Below are 20,149 nucleotides of genomic sequence, written 5' to 3'. Positions count from 1 at the left end.
GCATCGAAACGAGAGGTACGATCTTCAGCAAGAGTAGGCAACTCCTAGCCTTCGCAGACGACCTCGACATCATTACTAGAAACCGTGGGACGGCGGAAATAATCTACGCCAGACTAAAAACGGAGGCTGGGAGGATAAATATATGATAGGACGAGGCTCCAGAGAAAGCGATGTGTGCCTCCCATGGACAGTAACTATTAACGGCGATATACTAGAAGTGGTTGATGAGTTCGTATATTTGGGATCTCTGGTCACCGCCGACAATAATACGAGCAAAGAGATCCAACAACGCATTCAAGCTGGAAATCAAGCCTACTTTTCCCTCCGCAAAACGCTTCGATCAAGGAGCATACGCCGCCGCACAAAGCTGACGATGTATAAAACGCTAATCAGACCGGTAGTCCTCTACGAACTTGAAACAGTTACTTTGCTTACGGAAGACATACGTGCGAGTGCCGTATTTGAACGAAAGATGTTGCGGATTATTTTTGGTGGAGCACAAACGGAAAGTGGAGAGTGGTGGAAGCGTATGAATCACGAGCTACAGGCACTGTTTGGAGAGATTCCCATCGTACACCTGGTTAAAGTTGGGAGACTATAGTGGGCCGGCCACGTCGCAAGGATGCCGGACGGCTGTGCGGTGAAATCCGTTCTCTTCAAGAATCCCACCGGCATCAGAAATAGAGAGGCCCAAGCCCAACGTGCTAGATGACTCGACCAGGTTGAAACCGACTTGCGTGTGTCGAGACGTGCAACAATAATGAATACTAACATGTTCAGTGTTTAATAAAACAATTAATTGATGCTGTCTAGTAAAACTCTAGGAATGCCGGTCTTATCCGCACTACCCCTACTAATCTGCCAAATTTTAATCAAAAAATTAAAATTTTCGCCAAATGATCAACAGCCAAAACACTTACGTTTAACACAAACCTTTTTGGGAGTGAAGAGGTCGCTTAGTTTACTTTAGTGGCAACGGTCCGTTACCGATCCTGCGCCGAACGAAATATGGTCCTCCAATACTGTCGCTCCTGGGCTGGCGTTCTCCAATCCTCACGAACAGCAATTGAACGTGCATCGTCTTCGACAGCGGACACTTATCTCCCATCGTGTGCGATGTCTGCCTCGGAGTCTACGGCCTCTTCCTGGTTCTCTGCTGAAAATAGTTTTGGCATTCTGGCCAAGTGCCCAGCCCACCGCAGCCTGCTACATTGTACTACATTCACTATGTCAGTCAGCATATTTGTATACTTGGTATAGATCGTGATTCATGTGTCTGCACTACACTCTATTTTCCATTAGATAAACAGGAGAGGGGTCGGCACCACGCGATTCTCCGGAAAATTTTACTTGGGATCACGTATATTTTATCAGCCTGCAGGTCGTATCTTAATTGCATCCGTTTTTTCTCTCGTTTTTGCCCATAGTGCACTGCTCAACGGTTGATTTTGATGTGAAGTGAAGAAGATACCTCATTGATTAATCTAACTTTCCAAAAACTTAATAAAGTAAATAAACATAATTAATAACAATACGTCTTTTTGAAAAATTACCCGAAAATGATAAATAATTTTAAACTTTTAACCCTCTAACGGGTAAGACCGTCTGTAGATGGCCCTCGCTTTTGGAGCTCCAGAGGCGCATGCAAAATTTGTTTTTAATTGGCAATACGCAAAATGTGTTCAGAACAGATTTCTTGACATTTTGATACTAATATCATAATATTCTGAACATGCATTCAAAAGTTATCATCTTTCAAAAACAAAAATTCCGAAAAATTCGGAAAATAATTAATACGCGAATATTCCCTTTTTTACTTTTGAAGGAAAAGGACATCTAGAACAAAATGATTGACCTAAAAAATGTTTCTATGAGTAAATTTCATGCATTATTTTAATTTTGTAATATATCTGAATTGAAAAAATATCTGGGCAGAGCGTTAGACATGAAAAAAGAAAAAGAGAAATTGGACTTTTTCTTACCTGGCGCTCCTCCAGATAATAATTTTTGCATGAAAATCAGAACTTAAGGTTTTTTTGTGTGAACTTTCATGATATAATAGTCATTAGCTTGATCGCATCGTTTTACGGTGTTGCCCGTTAGAGGGTTAATTATCAAACTCACATAAAACACATAAAATATATTAAAACCGTTTCAAAAAATTACCTGTCCTGCACATTGGCATTAGAGGAAATAATTTTGCAAAGTACAATATTTCAAAGAAAGATGTTATAAATTTTTATTGTAGCTGAGAGCGTTTCAAAGTATTCAAAAAATATCTTCAAAAATTCAAGCTTTTCATCAAAAGGAAACATAATATCTTCTCCGCGTGTTCCAAATATAAGCGTTACCCTATACGTTCTTCGCCGAGCCGAACCGGTTCAGCAGGGTGACGCTTCACATTAAAATTCACATCTCCGTGTACCTGTATACAAACGGCACCAACACACGCACAATTCGCAAACGTAACAAAACTTTCAAGAAAATTGCTTCTATAGCCGGCGCCTGTCAAGTTTCGCAAACCAGACGTCCATCTTGGAAGGCGGCTTTGCTTCAGCGGTGCCAGATTTCTACCAGCTTCACAGAAACTGAATTATCTCAATATCCAAATTTACACATTTTGCTAGACAAAGTGACAAAACTGCAACAAACTTCTAATGCTTTTTTTATGTTTATTCGCCAAAAGAGCTTACGAAAGTTTTTAGCTTCAACAATCGTATGATCATTGTTATTGAAAACCACCTCATTCAAATTTCACATATTCCACCCGAAAGTGATGACAAGTCGGACACAACAGCATTTTCTAGCGCTCTTGGCAACGCTGGCTCGCGTGCATTGAAAAAGTAAGCGACTCGATCGGGCTCGGCTAAACAAAAGTTCGCAGTGTTTTTCGCGAAAATCCGAAGTGAAACTAGTACAAATTTGTTTAGCTTTGTGCAGCGCGCGTGGATAAAGTGAAATTCTTCCGGCAAAAGTGGTATTTAGCGGTGAAAATCAACCCGGAAGATATTGCTCCGCGGCTGGTGATGGACATCTTTCTCTTCGTGTTCTGTATGAGGTATTCCGTGTGAGAACAAGCAGCAGCGCGTTTTGAACTTCAAAGTGAGTGCGAACGAGACGACCGATAGTGAAAGTTGCCGGGAGTAAGCAGGACAAGGCTGAATCGAAGAAACTGAAAAATTATACAGCGTTATACCGGAGGAAAAATGGATGCGGAGTCGAATTTGACGGAAAAATCGCCTGTTTCCTCCAACAGTGGTAAGTTCCGCCGGGGTGAACGTGATTTGTGGAGTGGTTTTCTGTCCGTTTGGGAGCCCTCCCCGGAAGGGAAAGACGGGATTATCTTCTGTACCAGAACTGACTTTTTCTAGTTTCTGGGTTGGGTCGTGCAGCGGTGGCGCTGGCGAGGGCTAACAGGTAATACCTTTTCCCCGTACCGCATACGTGCCCTCCGATCGGCGGTGGGTACACTACTTCTTCTTTCACTTCTTCTTGGCATCAGAGAAGCAAAGCAGCAGCTTCTGCAAAATCTTGACAACGAAAAGAGACGATGCTCTTGGCAACACCAACACTTTAAAACCGCTGCTTTAACTCATTTTTTGTGTGTTTTTATTGCTCGCGATAGAGTATGTGTATGTGTTTTGCGTGCGATTTTAACCAGCGTCGAGGCAAAATCCAACATCTAAAGATTCCGCAGGAGTTATTTAAATTTCAGCAAAAAAAGTGAGTTAGTCTTATATTATGTAGGTGTTTCGAAAAAAAAACATCCTAAACAACTACTGAATTATAACTTGTGAAAGAACAGGAAGAATTTAAAAAAATCAAGCATTGTTTTATACAGATACCGCATGGTTGACGTAGAACTACGTGGGATAAATTTTTGCTATAAAATCTTTAAAAAACGGTTTTCACGATTGTGCATAGGTCAGTACTAACAATATGGTATGAGACCAAAAAAACACGTGAAGGTAATATTGTATATTTCTTAACATCCTGAGTGTCTGTTAGAACACATATAAAAATGCAGTCAGCATTTTAACATGTTTTTGTGAACGAGCTATTGTATATTGCCATAGCATAAATGAACACTGTCAAAAAGTTTAAAAAATTTAGATCTCGAAAGTGGTAATAAAGAAGTTACCAAGCCACAGAATCGGCTGTATTTACAAAGGCGGGAAAAATTATACTTTCCATTAAGCGCACTTTCATCTGCGCCTGCTCACTGACGATGATCGGAAAGGAATCTTCCATTCCGTTCAAACATTTTTCGACCTGTTTCCTGAGCTACCGCTGTCAACGTCAGACCGTGTACAGTTGGCTCTAAAAAAGTTTCGACTGAATTTTTTAAATAAACGAGAAATCACTAAGTTAACTCATCAAGCGCAAATTTATCAGCTGCAGTAAATCATTAAACTGATGTCTGTGTTGGTAAAAATACAAGATAAAAGGATATGAAAAAAATAAAGGGTTACAAATGGCAATGTTTTCCTTCTGGTCTCTTGAGCTTAATACGAAAATGGTAATGTACTTGAACACATTTGCATTGTATAAAATATTAGCTAACTGACTGCCAAGAAAATGCGTATTTTTAAATTTATTTTAAAATATTAATCCAAAACATGGCGTCTATACTAGAAAAACTCGAAATAAATTTTGAGACTACCTGTGCCACTAAAAAACGGACGCATATTTGTCTCACTACATATATCTTCTTCTACCACCGAAGAGCCGGGGTGACTCTTGCTGTATCAAGAATTCCTCTCCACTCTACTCGATCCTGGGCTGCTCGTCGCCGACTCGTTAGGCGTTTCGACGACACACGCAAGTCAGCTTCGACCTAGTTAAGCCATCTGGTACGTTAGGTCCCTCTTTTCCTAGTGCCGGTGAGATTCATGAAGTGAATGGATTTCACTGTACAGTCAGCCAGCATCTTTGCGACGTGGCCGGCCCACCGTCTTCCAACTTTCGCCAGGTGTACAATGGAAATCTTCAAGTTGTGCCTGCAACTCGTCGTTCATACGCCTACGCCACTCTCCACTTTCCATTTGTACTCCGCCAAAAATTGTCCGCAATACCTTTGGTTCAAATACGGCTAGTGCACGTATGTCTTCCGTAAGCAAAGTTGCTGCCTCAAGTCCGTAGAGGACTACCGGTCTGATTAGCGTTTTGTACATCGTCAGCTTTGTGCGGCGGCGTGTGTTCCTCGATCGAAATGTCTTGCGGAGGGAAAAGTAGGCTCGTTTTTCAGCTTGAGTGCGTCATTGGATCTCGTTACTTGTTTTATTGTCGGTGGTGACCAGAGATCCCAAATATACGAACTCATCAGTCACTTCCAGTTCATCGCTGTCTCCGTGGGAAGCAAACGTTGCTTTCTCTGAGGCCCTTCATATCATATATTTGGTTTTCGACGCATTGATTTGTAACCAGCCTCCGTTTTTAGTCTGGCGCAGATTGTCTCCAACGTCCCAAGGTTTCTAGTAATGATGTCGAGGTCGTCTGCGAAGGCTAAGAGTTGGCTACTCTTGCTAAAAAGGACTCGAAAGTGTCCCCGAAACGTGCACGTAGCACATCACTCGCTCCAGTGTAGCTTTGATCAGCCGCGTCAGTTTATTCGGAAAACCGTACTCGTGCATTATCTGCCATAGCTGTTCTCGTTCAACTGTATCATATGCTGCCCTGAAATCCACGAAAATATGATGCGTAGGCACATTGTACTTGACATTTCTAGAGGATTTGACGTAGAGTAAAAATTTGCTCCTCCAAATTCCTAGAAATTATCCAATCCCATCCATATCGATAAGAAATAGCACCGGGAATAAAAGCAGTAATCCTTATAGGGCCGTACAAGATGCCATTGTGCAACACCTTGCACGAGAACGTCTCGTATTGAGCCTTGATGGGATTGACTAGTTTATCTGGAATTCCTCTACATCTAAGCCCGCCCAGTTCGCTTCGGAGTACGATGCTGTGCTAGCAAGCCAGCCATCGTATATTCGAATCTACACTTTGATCTACACCTAAGTACGCCCTAGATATGTTCGTGTTTTTTGTGTGACAGAAGGGCGCTGGGTTCAAAATACACCTGCGACAGTCATGGACCCTGTCTCTTGTAGTTGGTCCCGATTGCTGTCACAGTTTACGAATTGCTCATACCCATTGTATAATGTTCTTAGGATTGCGTTTCCAGACAGAGTATAGAGTTAATATGTAGCTTCCGAAGAGCCTGTACCTGGAAGACGCAAGAGCTCCATATGACCAGAACAAGTATTCTGAACTTCCTAATTCTAAGCTGCAAAAGAAGCGACAAATGCCAATTTAGACCTTGCCAATTTTGTTTAACTGGTAAAGACATGAACAATGCCCGGTGAGGAATCGCACGATTGTGCGCAGTTCACTACGCGTTAAGGAAAGTAGTTTTTTGACTACTGCAGGGTCTGGGTAGATAAACTATTTAGCTTGTCTACAGCCCTACGCTTGATACCAACTGGATGCTATTTCTAGCTTTTCCCAGGTCAGTACGCAATGACCTCATAACCGTGCTGTGATAGCTTGTGCAACAGTGCGTCGACCATCAGTAACCAAAGCATCCTTTAATCGTTGAGATTATGATCGACGTATTGCCCAATGTCGCTGTGATTTTCCTGGTTGAATCCAGCTCATTGTCGACTGGGTTCTTCAACATCAATAAAAGCACAAAGTGCCGTCTCTTGATATTGGAGCGACTTTTCAGTCAGCGTCACTAGGCAATGAAGTGCGGTTTCCGTCAAAGGAGCTAAGTGCTCAAGTGACTGAAGCCTTCGTAAACAGTTGACGTGCAAGTAGAACCGAGTCGTTTGACACATTGTGTGATGACTCAACTTTCAGTGGTCACTGGCGAACATGGGAAATGCTTGTTCATAAAAATCTCCAACCATCCATTGTTATGGTCCTTAGCTAACGCTTTTTGGGCCGCCTCAGGCAGAGTCTGGTTGGCTGAAATTTTTGGAGCATCTTAGTACACTACAAAACGAGTCTGGTTGCTCTTGCAAAACTTGAATCTGGAGTTCCTTTTGAGCTAGTAAAGCTCTTGCATTGTATTTGGTTAGTGATGCCCTTTGGGCCTCCCAACTGGACGTAATCTTTGCCTTGTTGAATAAACGCCTAGCCTCCCGACGAAGGCTGCTGAGCGATTAATTCCCCCAGAGCACATCACTGCAAACTGTCCGCGTAATTAACGGACAGTTAGCGGTAAAAGCATTAATAATCCTATTCTATAGGATCCAGCTCAGCTAGTATGCGTAAATTAATATAACAGAAGCTCCGAGAGCTACTCAGATGTTTTCTGAACGAACATCTTGGTTGATTTTCTGTATTCTCTCTTGAGAAAGTTTATCTCAAAATCAAAAACAATATACCTGTGGTCTGATGAACCAAGTTCATCAGAGACATGCCAGTTTTTTACCTTCTCTACTAAAGAAGTGTTGCACAGAGTGAGGTCTAGAACTAGAACCTCATCTCTGATAGCATTAACAAAAGAAGGGATGTTCCCTACATTGCATACATTGACATTGTTAGCAGTTGGGTATTCAAATAGGTACTCACCCCTGTTATTCACATCCGTGCTGCCTCGAATTGTGTAGTGGACGTTGGCATCGCAGGCGATCAGAAATTCAGCATGAAGCCTTTATTAACAATCAGGTTAGCAGACAGAGGGCCTGTCTCCAACGCCAATTCGCCGGTGTTCCCTGTCACACTGAGACGAAGTACTCGCCTTGTTTGTGTAGAGGCCATCGTTCTGATTTTGGAGCAGACGAAGGATCCTCTCGCTCGAGGTATCTCCGCTGCTCGAAAAGGTGGTGTATGTTCGTAGCAGCGCTTCTACCCACGGCTTGAGGGTTGGTACCGTAGTCTCCTGCCATCTTACTGTCACCACATCGGCACAAACGAGGAACAGGTAGCCGTTTTTGAACCGGGGCAGAGGGCAGTGTAGTTGTTGCATTGAGAGGATGTTTGGACAATCATAGCTACCAGTCAAAATTTTGTGAGCCGTTTGAGCCATTATTTCCTTTCGTCGTTGTTCGAGTGTAATAATACCAAGCAGGAGGCAAAGATTGGCGTATGGTGGCATATTGTCAGGATCTCTCCGTGGCAGTCTCCGGCATATCCTACGAACAAACTGTTTTTGTACGCGCTCAATGCGTTTTACCCAGTTGTAATATGACAGCGCAAGCTGTCTCCAGAATTGAACGCGCCAAAGAGCAATAGAAGATGCGCAGAGTCACAGGGTCCTCGAATTCCTTGCCGACTCTCAGGATTAAACCAAGTTGTCGATTTGCTTTGTTTACGATCATTGAATAGTGTTGCCTAAACGTTAGTTGTGTGTCCAGCACAACTCCGAGATCAGAGATCACATCGCAGCGTTTAACCACTATCCCATTAATACGATAGTCAAACATTAAGGGCTGTTTTTTACGATGGAAGCTGATTGCAGTACACTTCGCAATACTTAAACTCATGTAGTTGCGGCAGCACCAGTCAGAAAGCAAATTGATTAGCATTTGAAGTCAAGTGCAGTCGTCATAAGAAGTAATAAGCTGATAAATCTTGGTGTCATCCGCATATAATAGTCGTGTGCCAGGTGGTAATAGTTTTGTAATATCGTTGATAAATAGCGAAAACAGTAAGGGTCCCAAAATACTGCCTTGAGGAACTCCAGAATTGTTAGTAAACCAGCTAGACTGGGATAAACCCAACTTTACAGCAATTTTCCGGTTGTGTAGATATGATTCTAACCAAGCTAACAACGCAACAGAGACTCCTAGTTTATCAAATTTAGCACAAAGTATTCCATGGTCCACACTGTCAAATGCAGCCTTCAGGTCGGTATAGATAGCGTCAACCTGACGGCATCGGTCCATACCACGTAAGCAAAAAGAAGTGAATTCTAGTAAATTTGTAGTCACAGACCTTCCTGGGAAAAAGCCGTGCTGTGCAGTAGAGATGTAATTTTTTATGCTAAACATTAGATGATCGTAAACAATCGCTTCGAACACTTTCGAACAGGCGCACAAACAGGAGATCCCACGATACTGCTCTACATTACGTTTATCACCCTTCTTGAAAACTGGAAACATGAATGATTCTTTCCAGCTACAAGGGAACTGTTGGCATCGCAAGGAAAGATTGAAAATCATGACTTTTTTTATCAATTTTAAAGCATCGCAGCATCTTTTCAGAAAAATAGCTGGAATGTCATCAGGGCCAGGACTATAGGACTGCTTCAAATTGCCAATTGCTGTTGCGACTTTCTCTTCCGTAATTAAAAACATTTCTGCGGTGAGCAGATTACTAGGAACATGCGTAAGGACTGTGGTAATATCATTCGATGATGCACACTCACTGTGAAAAACGCTGAAAAGGTGTTCTGCAAACAAGTCACATTTGCTGCCATCAGAGGAAGCTTCTCTGTGTCGCAGATACATGCTAGAGGGAAGCCCATCCTCTTTTCGTTTCGAGCTGATGAACTGCCAAAAGCCTTTTAAATTCAAACGTGAATTGCGCTCTATTTTTTGCACGTAGTTTCGATAGAGACTTTGTTCAACGCTTGGTATGATCTGCTTGCAGAAATGAAACGGCAACGGTTGACAGGATTTCTATTTTTCCGGTAGGCACGAAGAGCAGATTTCCGTGTGCGATTGAGCCGTGTAAGTAACCTGTTACCCCAAATTGGCTTAGACCGTGGACGAACTCTGGGAATATGCTGTGGAATAAGTTCATGAATTTTAGCAGCAAATCTCGATACAGCTTCGTTCAGATTGTTGCAGCCGTTGATTGAGATCCAATCGACTTCTCGTAATGCAAAGTTGACTGCATCGTAATCTCCCCGACGAAAATCAAAACGGTTAGAATCAAATTCGTCAATAAAATTAGCTTTGACCGTCCTGTTAAAGCTGACAATCAATGGCGGATGATGAATGCCGATATTACAGAGGGGATCGGGCGCGGTCGTGACGGAAGAAGCAGATAAAGCTTGCTGATTCGCAAAAATTAAATCTAGAAACCTGCCGTTCTGGTTACATACGGGATTAACCTCGTACATGCTGTGTAAGTCCATGCCATCTAATAAACGGAACGGGAACTGCCGACATTTATCGATGACCGTACAGCGTCAACAAATAGGTAGCCCGTTTGTGGATGCAACGACCAAGATAGTCCAGGACGATTAAAATCGCCGAATAAAAGCAAATCATCATTAAAAGAAATTGAATTACCAACTTTCACATCGCTTGAGATGTGGCGGCCAATGATTTCAACTTCATTGCGCAGATTTAATGGAATATAAAGAGATCACAATGTTTGAATAATTGTTCATTATCGTTACCCATAAATGTTCAATTGATTCATCGATGGCATCGACAAGCAAAGCGGATGACAATGAACGTCGAACGGCTATAACCACTCCACCATCCCTAGCCTTAGTGCTAGTTTTTGGAGTGTGGTCACAACGATATACTGTATACTCTGTGCCAAACAGTTCAGTCGAAGTGATTTGCGAGTCGAGCCAAGATTCTGTTAATACAATGCAGTCGTATGGCGAGTCACAAACTTCCAGTGCAAACTCCGAAACTTTGCTGCGCAATCCGTGTGTGTTCTGATAATAGAATAATAGATGTGTAAGCACCGGGTCGGATGAATAATCGGGTTGTAGCTGGCGGCTTCGGGCGTTGTCACCGGCGGTGCCGGAAAATGGGCTATGGGAGACAGAATCTGCATAAATTTTTTAAAAATTTGAAATTTGCAATGACTTAACTGAACTGGGGACCCGCTGGTCCCCTATATCCGACGGTGGTTGAACAATCAATTGATTGTTGATGACTGCGACGGATCCAAAATCGTGGGTCGCGGAATTTTTACCGCAACTGGTTCCCAAAAATGCGATTTATTTCGATCTTCAAACTCCCGAAAAAAAGACTACTCTTGGCCAATTTGTGGCATCTAGAGCGTCTATACCGATTTTGAACGAGTTGAATGCCAACGATTTCAGGTCGGAATTTCGTTTCACTAGTTTTTTAACCATCGACTGAGAACCAGCAACGCATTCTTGCACAAGAGCTGAAATCTCGTCCTCAGACACGTGCGGGGCAATGCGTGATAAATAAAGCAAAAATTTAGCGACGAATTTGATTACCCAGTAGGTCGCTTGGGAGTGTCTGTAGGAGAAGCCACTCTAAGGCGTATGGCTGGAGAATCTTGTTTCGCAATGGATTTAGGCTCGAGAGGTTGCGGTAGCTTGTCGTCAGAGCGAAGGGCCAGTTTCCTGGCCTTTTCCTGTGTGTATCCTTTGTTGAGAAACAGCTTGTGCCGCTTTTTATGTACACTAGAGAGTCGCTTGAGAGCAACAAGAGACGTCGTTGGTGCCCCGTCATCGTCTGGTCGCGTCTCAGGATCCGGAATGTTATTCGTACGGTTTTCCACACTCCCCTTTGACGGACTTAGGATCAGCGAAGAGACTGAAGGTCCTCCGTACAGCCAATCGTTGTCAAGGTTGAAGTATTTTAATGATTTCCAAATAGATATGTTGATCGAAAAAACGAAAATTTTCATACCAAGTCAAACCAAACGCTTACTGCGTTTTTAAATTTAAATTTTATTTGTTCGAAGAAACGGAAGCAGCATATGTTTTTCAAAGCTATACTTTAATGATCCAATAGAATGATATTGAAATAATTAATTAACTTAGTTAACTAATATACATTTGCCTACCGTATTCTCCACAGCTCCTCCTCCAACTGAACCGATGGATCCAGCTGTCCTGAAGGAAAAAGTCGCCGATGAGCTCAAGTCGGCCGCTACGTTGAAGGGTGGCGGAGACGGCGTTGCACCGTCTACCGATTCCATTCCGCTCGAAAAAGATGATCTGCTGGAAAGGCTGGATAAAATAGACACCGGCAACTCGGAAACTGCCAAAACTACCACCGCAACCGGTGGAAGTAACTCGGATAACGATGTCGACATGGAAAATGATGATCTGATTCAACGATTGGAAGCAATCGAAAAAGGAGAAGAGCAAAGCTCTGCGACTGCTTCTTCCGAATGCAAGGAGAAAAAAGAAGATCCTACCCCGTCGGTAGATGTGAACCACCAAAACGGACTGGAAGCCACTAGTGAAGCAGATTCCGTAGTGAGCGATGACAAGAATGAACCAGAAAGCATGGAAGTTGACGGTGCTGCAGTTAAGAAAAATGACGATGCTGTTACTACAGTCGAAGAAACACCAAATGGTGATTCAGGTGAACCATCGCATTCTGCGAAACGCCGCCATTCGGAAGATGACGAGGCCCTTGAACGTTGTAGCAAAAAAATTCACGTCGAAGAAGAAGAGGTTGCTGTAGATAAACCGGCGGAGAATACTGAACCTGAACAACATAATGAACCGAAGGTTGAAGAGTTGCCGAAATGTGCCGCGTTGGAGGAAAAGGTCGTCGAAACTCAAAAAGTTGAAGAAACTAACGAAAAAACCAGCACCCCTGAAGTATCAGTGACAGCTGTTGATGATAAACCGAATCAGGAAGAAGCAGCGCCGCCTAAAAACGAGTCTGATCTTCCTTCGGGTTCGGATAAGGAAAAAACGGAAACTCCTGCCACGGCTGTTGCAACTGAACTAATTGAAAACGAAAAAGAAGAACATGACAAGGTGGATTCGCTAGCCACACCTGCGCTTGAATCCGAGACCAACAGTGACGAGGATAAACTACTGGAAAGTGATTCTAAATCAACGGAATCCGACGATGTTGAACCATCAACTGAATCTGGTAAACCGGTCGATGCAATCGTTGATGAGGAGAAACTGTTGTCCGAAGAGGCACAAGCCGTGGAGGAGCAGCAATCCGAGCCAACCGACTCAACAGGTGAAAAGCCATCGGTTGAAACTAAGACGGATGAGGTAGATGGAAAATCTAAAGAAGCTGTCGAAGAGCCCCTGCCGACGCAAATGGACAAGGACGTTCGGTAAGTGTCATTAAGTTAAAAGGTAAATTTTGAGGTCCTTAAATTTGGGTTTTATTTTGTCTTACAGGGAATCGACGGACCCAATCGTCACCCAGGAAGAAAAGAAATCCGAAGATGAGGTTACTGTTGAGCCCACAACTTCCAAGCCGGAGGAAGATGTTCCTAAATCCATCGAAACAACTGAAAGCTCACCGGAACAGACGAGCGACGATCTTCCACAAAGTGAGGCTCAATCCAAACCGGAGCCGTTGTCGGACAGTGAAGCCAACAGAGCCACAGAGTCCTCTGTCGAAGACCAACCGACTAGTTCTCTGTCAGTGCCAGAAGGAAATAAAAACGAAGACAGAATTAGTTCTTCTTCAGAGCCAAAAGAAGTCGCTGCACCCAACTCATCAGAGGCCATGGAAAAGTCACCTGAACCCGATGCAGTCACAAGTTCTGACGAAAGACCATCGGTAGAGTCGCACGCTGACGTTCCCGTTGAATCGGTTCCAGACGAAGCAACCGTGGCGGCCAAATCCGATGAAGCAATGGAAGTAGATGCTGAACCTAACGATGAACCTGCGAAAGCAGAAGTTGTCGAGCCAGTCTGTGAAAAGAAGGAAATCTATGAGTGTACTGATGAGGAAAAGGAAGTAAGCAAATCAACGTCCGAAACAGAATCAGCATCTACTTCCACTTCCAAACCAGTTCCAGCCGAGCTTGCCCCTGAGGAGGAAGCAATGGAAGTTGATTCAGCTGCAGTTGAGCCGACCCAAAGCAAATCTAGTGACGGTGATGTAACGGAAAGCCTAAATACAACTGGCGAGGAGCTGATGGAAACGCTTACCAAATCAGACGATACTGCCACCGATGCCGACAGTCAGACCGAGGTTACGGGTTCGGCGCATAACAAAAACCTCGATTCAACCGATGGACCCGAGAGTGTATCTAAAGTGGAAACATCAAAAACTTTGGACGATAGCATCGAATGCTCTCTACCGACGTCCAGCTCGGATAAGCTAGCGAATCGGTTAAAGCAGCGGCTGGATTTGATTTCCAACGGAAGCAGTACCCCGAATACGGCGGTCAGCTCTAGCAACGTGTATAATTCCACACCGATTCAGAAGCAGTTCGAGGTCAGTTCGGAAGATGTAAGCAAAATCACGCGGCCCTCGGTGGATAACAGCCGGCAGGATGAGTCCCACGAGCATAGCGCAATCGTCGCCGATAATTCCACCGTGGACGAAAAAGATGCAACCGTAGCATCCACCTCGGGAGTGCCCGGATCTTCCGAAATGGAAAAACAATTACCGATAGCGAGTGAGGAAACAACAACGGCGGTATCGGTCAATATAACTGAGAGTAGCTTGAAAACGGAATCATCGGAGGTGGATTCTTGCACAGGTAGGTTTTTTAAGACTGTTGTCTTAGGCTGCTTTTAATTGACTGAATTTTAAACATTTTACAGCTTCGTCCGGTTTAAGCACCGCCGAGGAGATCAATCTGTACGCTAGTAATGCTAGAAAATTCAACGGAATATCTTCGACGTCTGAATTGGATGAAAAACCCGCCCCTGCACCGGCAGACATTACCACAGCGGATACCGCAGCTGCCACGACATCCTCCACGGTCAACAAACTGGAGCTATCCACCGCACTAACATCCGAAGAGGCCACCTACGAAGTCAATATATGGTACGACGGAAAAGAACTCCAGTTTCTTTCGGTTGAAAAATTGGAGCATAAACTATCATCAACGGGATCAGCTGGGGCGATATCCACTCAAGATTTGACCAGCAACGATTCATCAAAACAGTCCTCCAATGGTAGCGTTGGCAGTCTTGGTCCGTTCTCTCTCCCTCCTCCACGTCCTGCTGCCGACTCGGTTCTGTCGCATTCCAGTACAACTGAAAGCTCTTCCGGCGGAACTGGTCAGCTAAAAGACGCGTTCGTCAAATCGAAGCACACCGTTCGAGGGGCCAAAGCACTTGCCAGTCTAATGATCGAAGAATTCAGCAAGATCAAACGTGAACTCTGCAAAGACGATGAGGATGTTTCGGACAATGAGCAGGATAAGTCGACAACGGCGAAAACTTCACGGGGTCGACCTTCGTCTGCCGCTAAGAAAACCGGTCGAAAACGGACTCACACCGAGTCGGATGCGGCTGAGGAGGACGAACTGAAATCGAAACAGCCGGCGGCTAAGCAAGCAAAGAAAAGCAACCAGAAGGAACTGTCAGCCACTCCTGAACCGGTCAAAGAAAGCCCCGAAGAATATTTGTGTTGCTGCTTGGCTCGATGGTCCGATCGGAAGTACTACGCTGGAAAAGTCACCGCTTACAAGGGTGATAACAAGTATATGATTCGGTTCGAAGATGGAGCCTCGAAAGCTCTCTCCAAGGATGTGATTGTTATCGGCGACAAAGACACGTTGCCCATCCGTGATCATTCGGTACATGCCCTAACCGGTGGAGACACATACGAGCCCGGTTTCGTAACGGACATCAAACGGAACGAGCACAATGAGGTTGTCTACGTGGTCGCCCTGGGGGATAAGACGGTCGAAGTGACCGCTTCCGATATGTATTTGAACGAAGAGCAAGCCAGAGCGATCAACAAAGCATGCAAAGCCGTCGAGCTGCCGGAGGAGCTGCTGCCGCAGTCGCCCCAGACTGGTGGCAAACGTGGCGGGAGTGCTTCCAATACGCCGATCCTGCGCACCCCAGAAGAATCATCCACCGCCAGCGATAAGGGCTCGCGATCGACCAGGAGCAAGCGAGGAGGAGCTGCGGACAAACCGCAAACACCAGCCACACCGGAGGCAGGCTACTCCGGCGGGGTAGGCAAGAAGGGAGGACGCCGCGGTCGAAGGTAAGAGATTGCTTTTCACGACTCGTTGATAGTTGCCGGTGCGGTGGGGTGTGGGGACGGTCCGAAACAACCGAAAAGGTGGAACTGTTGGGGAAGGTATCAGTTACTGTCTACTTTTAAAAGGATTTGTTAATGTTTTTTCAATCTAAAATTCTTTTCAAGCCAATCGTTTTTTTAATGATGTGATATCATAGAAAATTCAGAGTAGGCCTTGCATTATAATCACCATAGCGAAGCAATAAGTTTTTCATTGACAATTTAGGTTTCTATTTTACTTTCCTCGTCAGTGTAAAATATTACGAAGGTAACAATTTGGAGATGAATATCTAACTTGAGGAATTTTCGGTAAGATGAGCCATGATAGAAATTCTGATAATTCAACGACATTCTGATGGTGGAGATGATAATATTCAGAAGTCTTCGCTGGCGGGAGTTATCCGGCAGATGTCTCTCTATAGAACAACCGCCAGCTGGTCTTTGTGGAACACGTCAGGAGGACAACCAACAGCACCGCAAGGAACCGTTTCAGAACAAACTATTAAATTCTTTTCATCTACTATCAAAGAGTTTCAATACGACCCGGAAAACGGAATTGCTTTATGAAGATCTCTTTAGGAAGGACGGTGGTATTTTGGATAATCCAGCTAATGTGCTGCTCAAGCTGCGCAGCTTAAGCGTTCCAATCCACTAGAAGTTTCTCAACTATCAATTTTTGGACAGCAGAAACCTTTGTTCAGCAAACGAGATGATCGCGTTCGGCTCATCAAGAATAACGCAGACAACTGCGTAACGTATGCCGGAATAGATAATCGACAATGTGAAGATTTTGAGCTTTAGCGTCCGTCCGTGAACCAGTTCAAAATTTCGGTTTTCATCTACGGTCTAAAATCAGCGAAAGACATCGACGTCAGAACTTGACTTTTCGCAACGCTTGAATCTGAACTTCCTGATACAATCAACTTGGTAGACCCTGAATTTCAGCATCTATCGAATCTGAAGCACAATACGGCGTTGACAGCGAAAAAACAATTTTTATTCCGTGCAAACGGTTCGTTACTCCAAAAAGAAGCAAAGTGATGTAAAATTGTCAACAATTGAGAACGATTACCTCCATCTCCCTGTTGGCAATGCGGTGCCATCATTCTTTCGGTAAAACGGGAAGTGTACAGACGCCCTCGCGAGTGCTGAATATTCCAACCCTTAATTTCGAAAAACCTATAAAATTTTTCAAGATTTCTTAACTCGTTAATTATCTGTAATAAAACGCGCTTAGGAAAGTGAAGAAAATCAATTCGAACTACAGTTATCTTAAGAGATAACTACTGATATTAAAACGTGCTGACTGCCATCTTGCCCACGCGGGCGAGGTGCAAAATGGAGACCGACGATCCAGATGGCGGGCCTCCGCCACCAAATTCAGAAACTTCAGAAACTTCGACCCCGACAGCCGCTACCACAGATTACACTTACACTAATATGGATAATGCTCCATTCAGAGTATATGTACTACTCAAGGAACCAAAAGCGAGTATTAACAAAATATCTGTTGGACGAATGCTAAAAAGAATCTATGGAGTTGAAAAACATGTCACGGAAATCAAAAACTCAGGAAGTTATAAAGTACTGGTATAGCTCAACAACTTCACAGCGGCTAATCGTTTGATTCAAAACAGTCTTACAAAAAGTTATGGATACAAAACCTATGTTCCAAAGCATCTCATATCTGTGACAGGTAATCTGTAATCCCACTAGAACTATCACCAGACGATTTACTTAAAGATATTCAAAGTTCAATCCCCATTATAAACGTCTACAGACTCAACCGCTACATAGAAAATTCGTTATCACCAACAGGAAGAGTTAGTATAACATTCAGATCAAATAGGCTTCCGGAAACAGTGGAACTTTGTTGTTGTTCAATCAAAGTTCAACCTTTGTTTAGGAAAGCTGTACTGTGCTTGAATTGCTTACGATACAACCACAAAACGAGTGACTGTCGTAGCACTAAACGATGCCAAAAATGTGGATCAAGACACGAAAGCCAGAAAGAGTACGATGAATGCACTTCAGCGGTAAGATGCATTTATTGCAAAACTGGTCATAACACAAGTGATAGAGACTGCCCGGAGAGAACCCACCAAGACAACATCAAAGCTTTAATGGCGAAGAATGGCCTAACGTATTTTGAAGCCAAAGAACGTTACTTTGTCCCCGTCGAAAATAGTTTTAATGCACTCCCTGAATTCGCAGAGGAGCCAACTCCAGCAGAAAGTTCTGCAAAGATATTTCCAGGAGAAAGAAACTCCAGAAACCCGCAAATGAACAACAAAAACAGACAAAATGATGCAAAAAAAGTTCACTGTCCCTCGAACAAACAACAAGAATCCCGTAAACGCGCAGAAACGACTCGGAAAACAAATCGATCGGGGTTGGTTTGGACAATCCCCACAAAACCTCAGAATATGAAAGAGTAAATTCGCAAATAAACTCGGAAACAACTCAGCAAAGTTTAACGCAAAACTCAATCGTTACCGTGCAAGAAACACTAATGAGATACTACTCCAAAATAATTGCTGAATGTAATCTGAAAGGCAAAGCAAAAGAAAACTTCGTACAAGTAACTAGAGAGTTCTTGCCATTCGATATGATTTTCAAATCATAAATCACTGTCCACATAATATTTCGTCTTCGATTCTACAATGGATAAATTCACGATACTGCAATGTAATATTCAAAGCTGGGCCATACTCTGCTGCATTTCTGTCAGAAACATGGACTAAAAGAGAACATGAGCACGATCACAATCATGTATAACGTAAGTGGCTATAATAAGATCTTAGAATCTCGCGATGGTGGATACGAAGGAGCTGGCATATATCTGTGAAAGGAATACGGTTTCCAACCGATTAAACTAAACGTAAATTCAGAGCTAGATCAATGCGCTGCGGTTAAAGTTATTTCTCTAAACCTAATTTTGGAAGCGATTTACATTAGCCCAACAATCGACATAAACGAATACCAGCAGGACACTGAAAATATCTTGGAAGAGTTGAGAGGTTTCGATAAAGTGATTTTCGGTGGTGATTTCAATAGCCATCATTTAGCCTGGGGAAACGAAAAAACCGACAGAAAAGGCACGTTTTTGCTCCACGAAATAAACAACACTAATCTCATAATACTGAATGATGGAAGCACTACATATAAACCTCAACAATTAAACTCAAATGCATCTGCGATAGACTTGATACTAGTGTCAAACAACTTAGTTCTAGATTCAACCTGGAAGGTACTTGAAGAATCGGTTGGCAAGTATATGGAAAGAAGAAATACTTCTTCAATACAAAACGGATTAACAAAGAGCTAAATTCGTTAGATTCCAGTGAAGTGGAAGGAATAAAAGATCTAACCAAAGTGGCAAATAACATAATAAAAAGAAATAAGACACTAAATAAATATTCTCCCAAATACTGGTGGAGTGAAGAAGTCGAAAATGCCTGGAAAAACAAACAATCGGCGCTATCACAATTCAATCAACATAGTAACTTGGAAAATCTACTAAAACCAAAAAAATGACAGCCGTCTTTCAAAGACTAAAAAGGCAGAACATTACAAATGGTATACTAAAACTCACAGAATCAATAGATCCACAAACAAGTACGACAGAAATTTGGAACAAAATTAGAAGACTCCGGACGACAAAATCCTCCTCGAAATAATGCAGTGCAAGACAGTATGGAATTATCAAATCAATTTATGGATCTCCACTTCGGATCAAATGACAGTATTCCAAACAAACAGGACACCTAACCCAACAACCTATGGCGATATCATGGATGCTAATAAATGGCAAAACATCCTTCAGAAAAAGAAAAGCTCTACACCAGATGTTGACCGGATTACCTACGACATGCTAAGACAATTGAAGCCAAATGTAGTGAAAAATATATTATACGACATAAATACCATGTGGAGAAATGGACACATCACAGACCAACTCAAAGAAATCCGTATAATTGCCACCCCAAAACCCGGAAAGGATCAAGCAACACCAGCTGGAAATCGCCCAATATCGCTAGTACCCACGCTCACTAAAATTGTAAATACGGCGGTTCTACAGGAACTCCAAATGTTTGTAGACAACAACAAAATTCTACCAGAGTTATCCTTTGGATTTAGAAAAGGATATTCTACAAATATCTGTAGCAGTTTAGTCACCAATCTTATTCTAAAGAATAAAAGAAATGGATTTGTAAATATAGGAATTTTCATCGTCATAAGCAACGCCTACAGCGCCGTTCGCACAGACATCT

General features: G+C 43.2%; 1 protein-coding gene across 2 annotated transcripts in view; it reads left to right on the top strand.

Moving 5' to 3' along the window:
• Positions 1-2,850: 2,850 nt before the first annotated feature.
• LOC128742024 (TP53-binding protein 1-like) overlaps positions 2,851-20,149 on the top strand; it is a 41,765-nt gene continuing 24,466 nt past the window's right edge. For both annotated transcript variants that reach the window (XM_053838202.1, XM_053838203.1), the window contains exons 1-4: positions 2,851-3,258; positions 11,757-12,987; positions 13,055-14,373; positions 14,438-15,839. In XM_053838202.1, the coding sequence (XP_053694177.1) occupies positions 3,207-3,258; positions 11,757-12,987; positions 13,055-14,373; positions 14,438-15,839 (4,004 nt within the window). In that variant the 5' untranslated portion in view covers positions 2,851-3,206. The remainder of the gene's footprint in view (positions 3,259-11,756; positions 12,988-13,054; positions 14,374-14,437; positions 15,840-20,149) is intronic.

Source organism: Sabethes cyaneus, chromosome 3, assembly GCF_943734655.1.
Source record: "Sabethes cyaneus chromosome 3, idSabCyanKW18_F2, whole genome shotgun sequence".
Classification (NCBI taxonomy): domain Eukaryota; kingdom Metazoa; phylum Arthropoda; class Insecta; order Diptera; family Culicidae; genus Sabethes; species Sabethes cyaneus.
The sequence above is the reverse complement of the archived record's forward strand: the minus strand, read 5'-3'. Positions and strand labels throughout refer to the sequence as shown.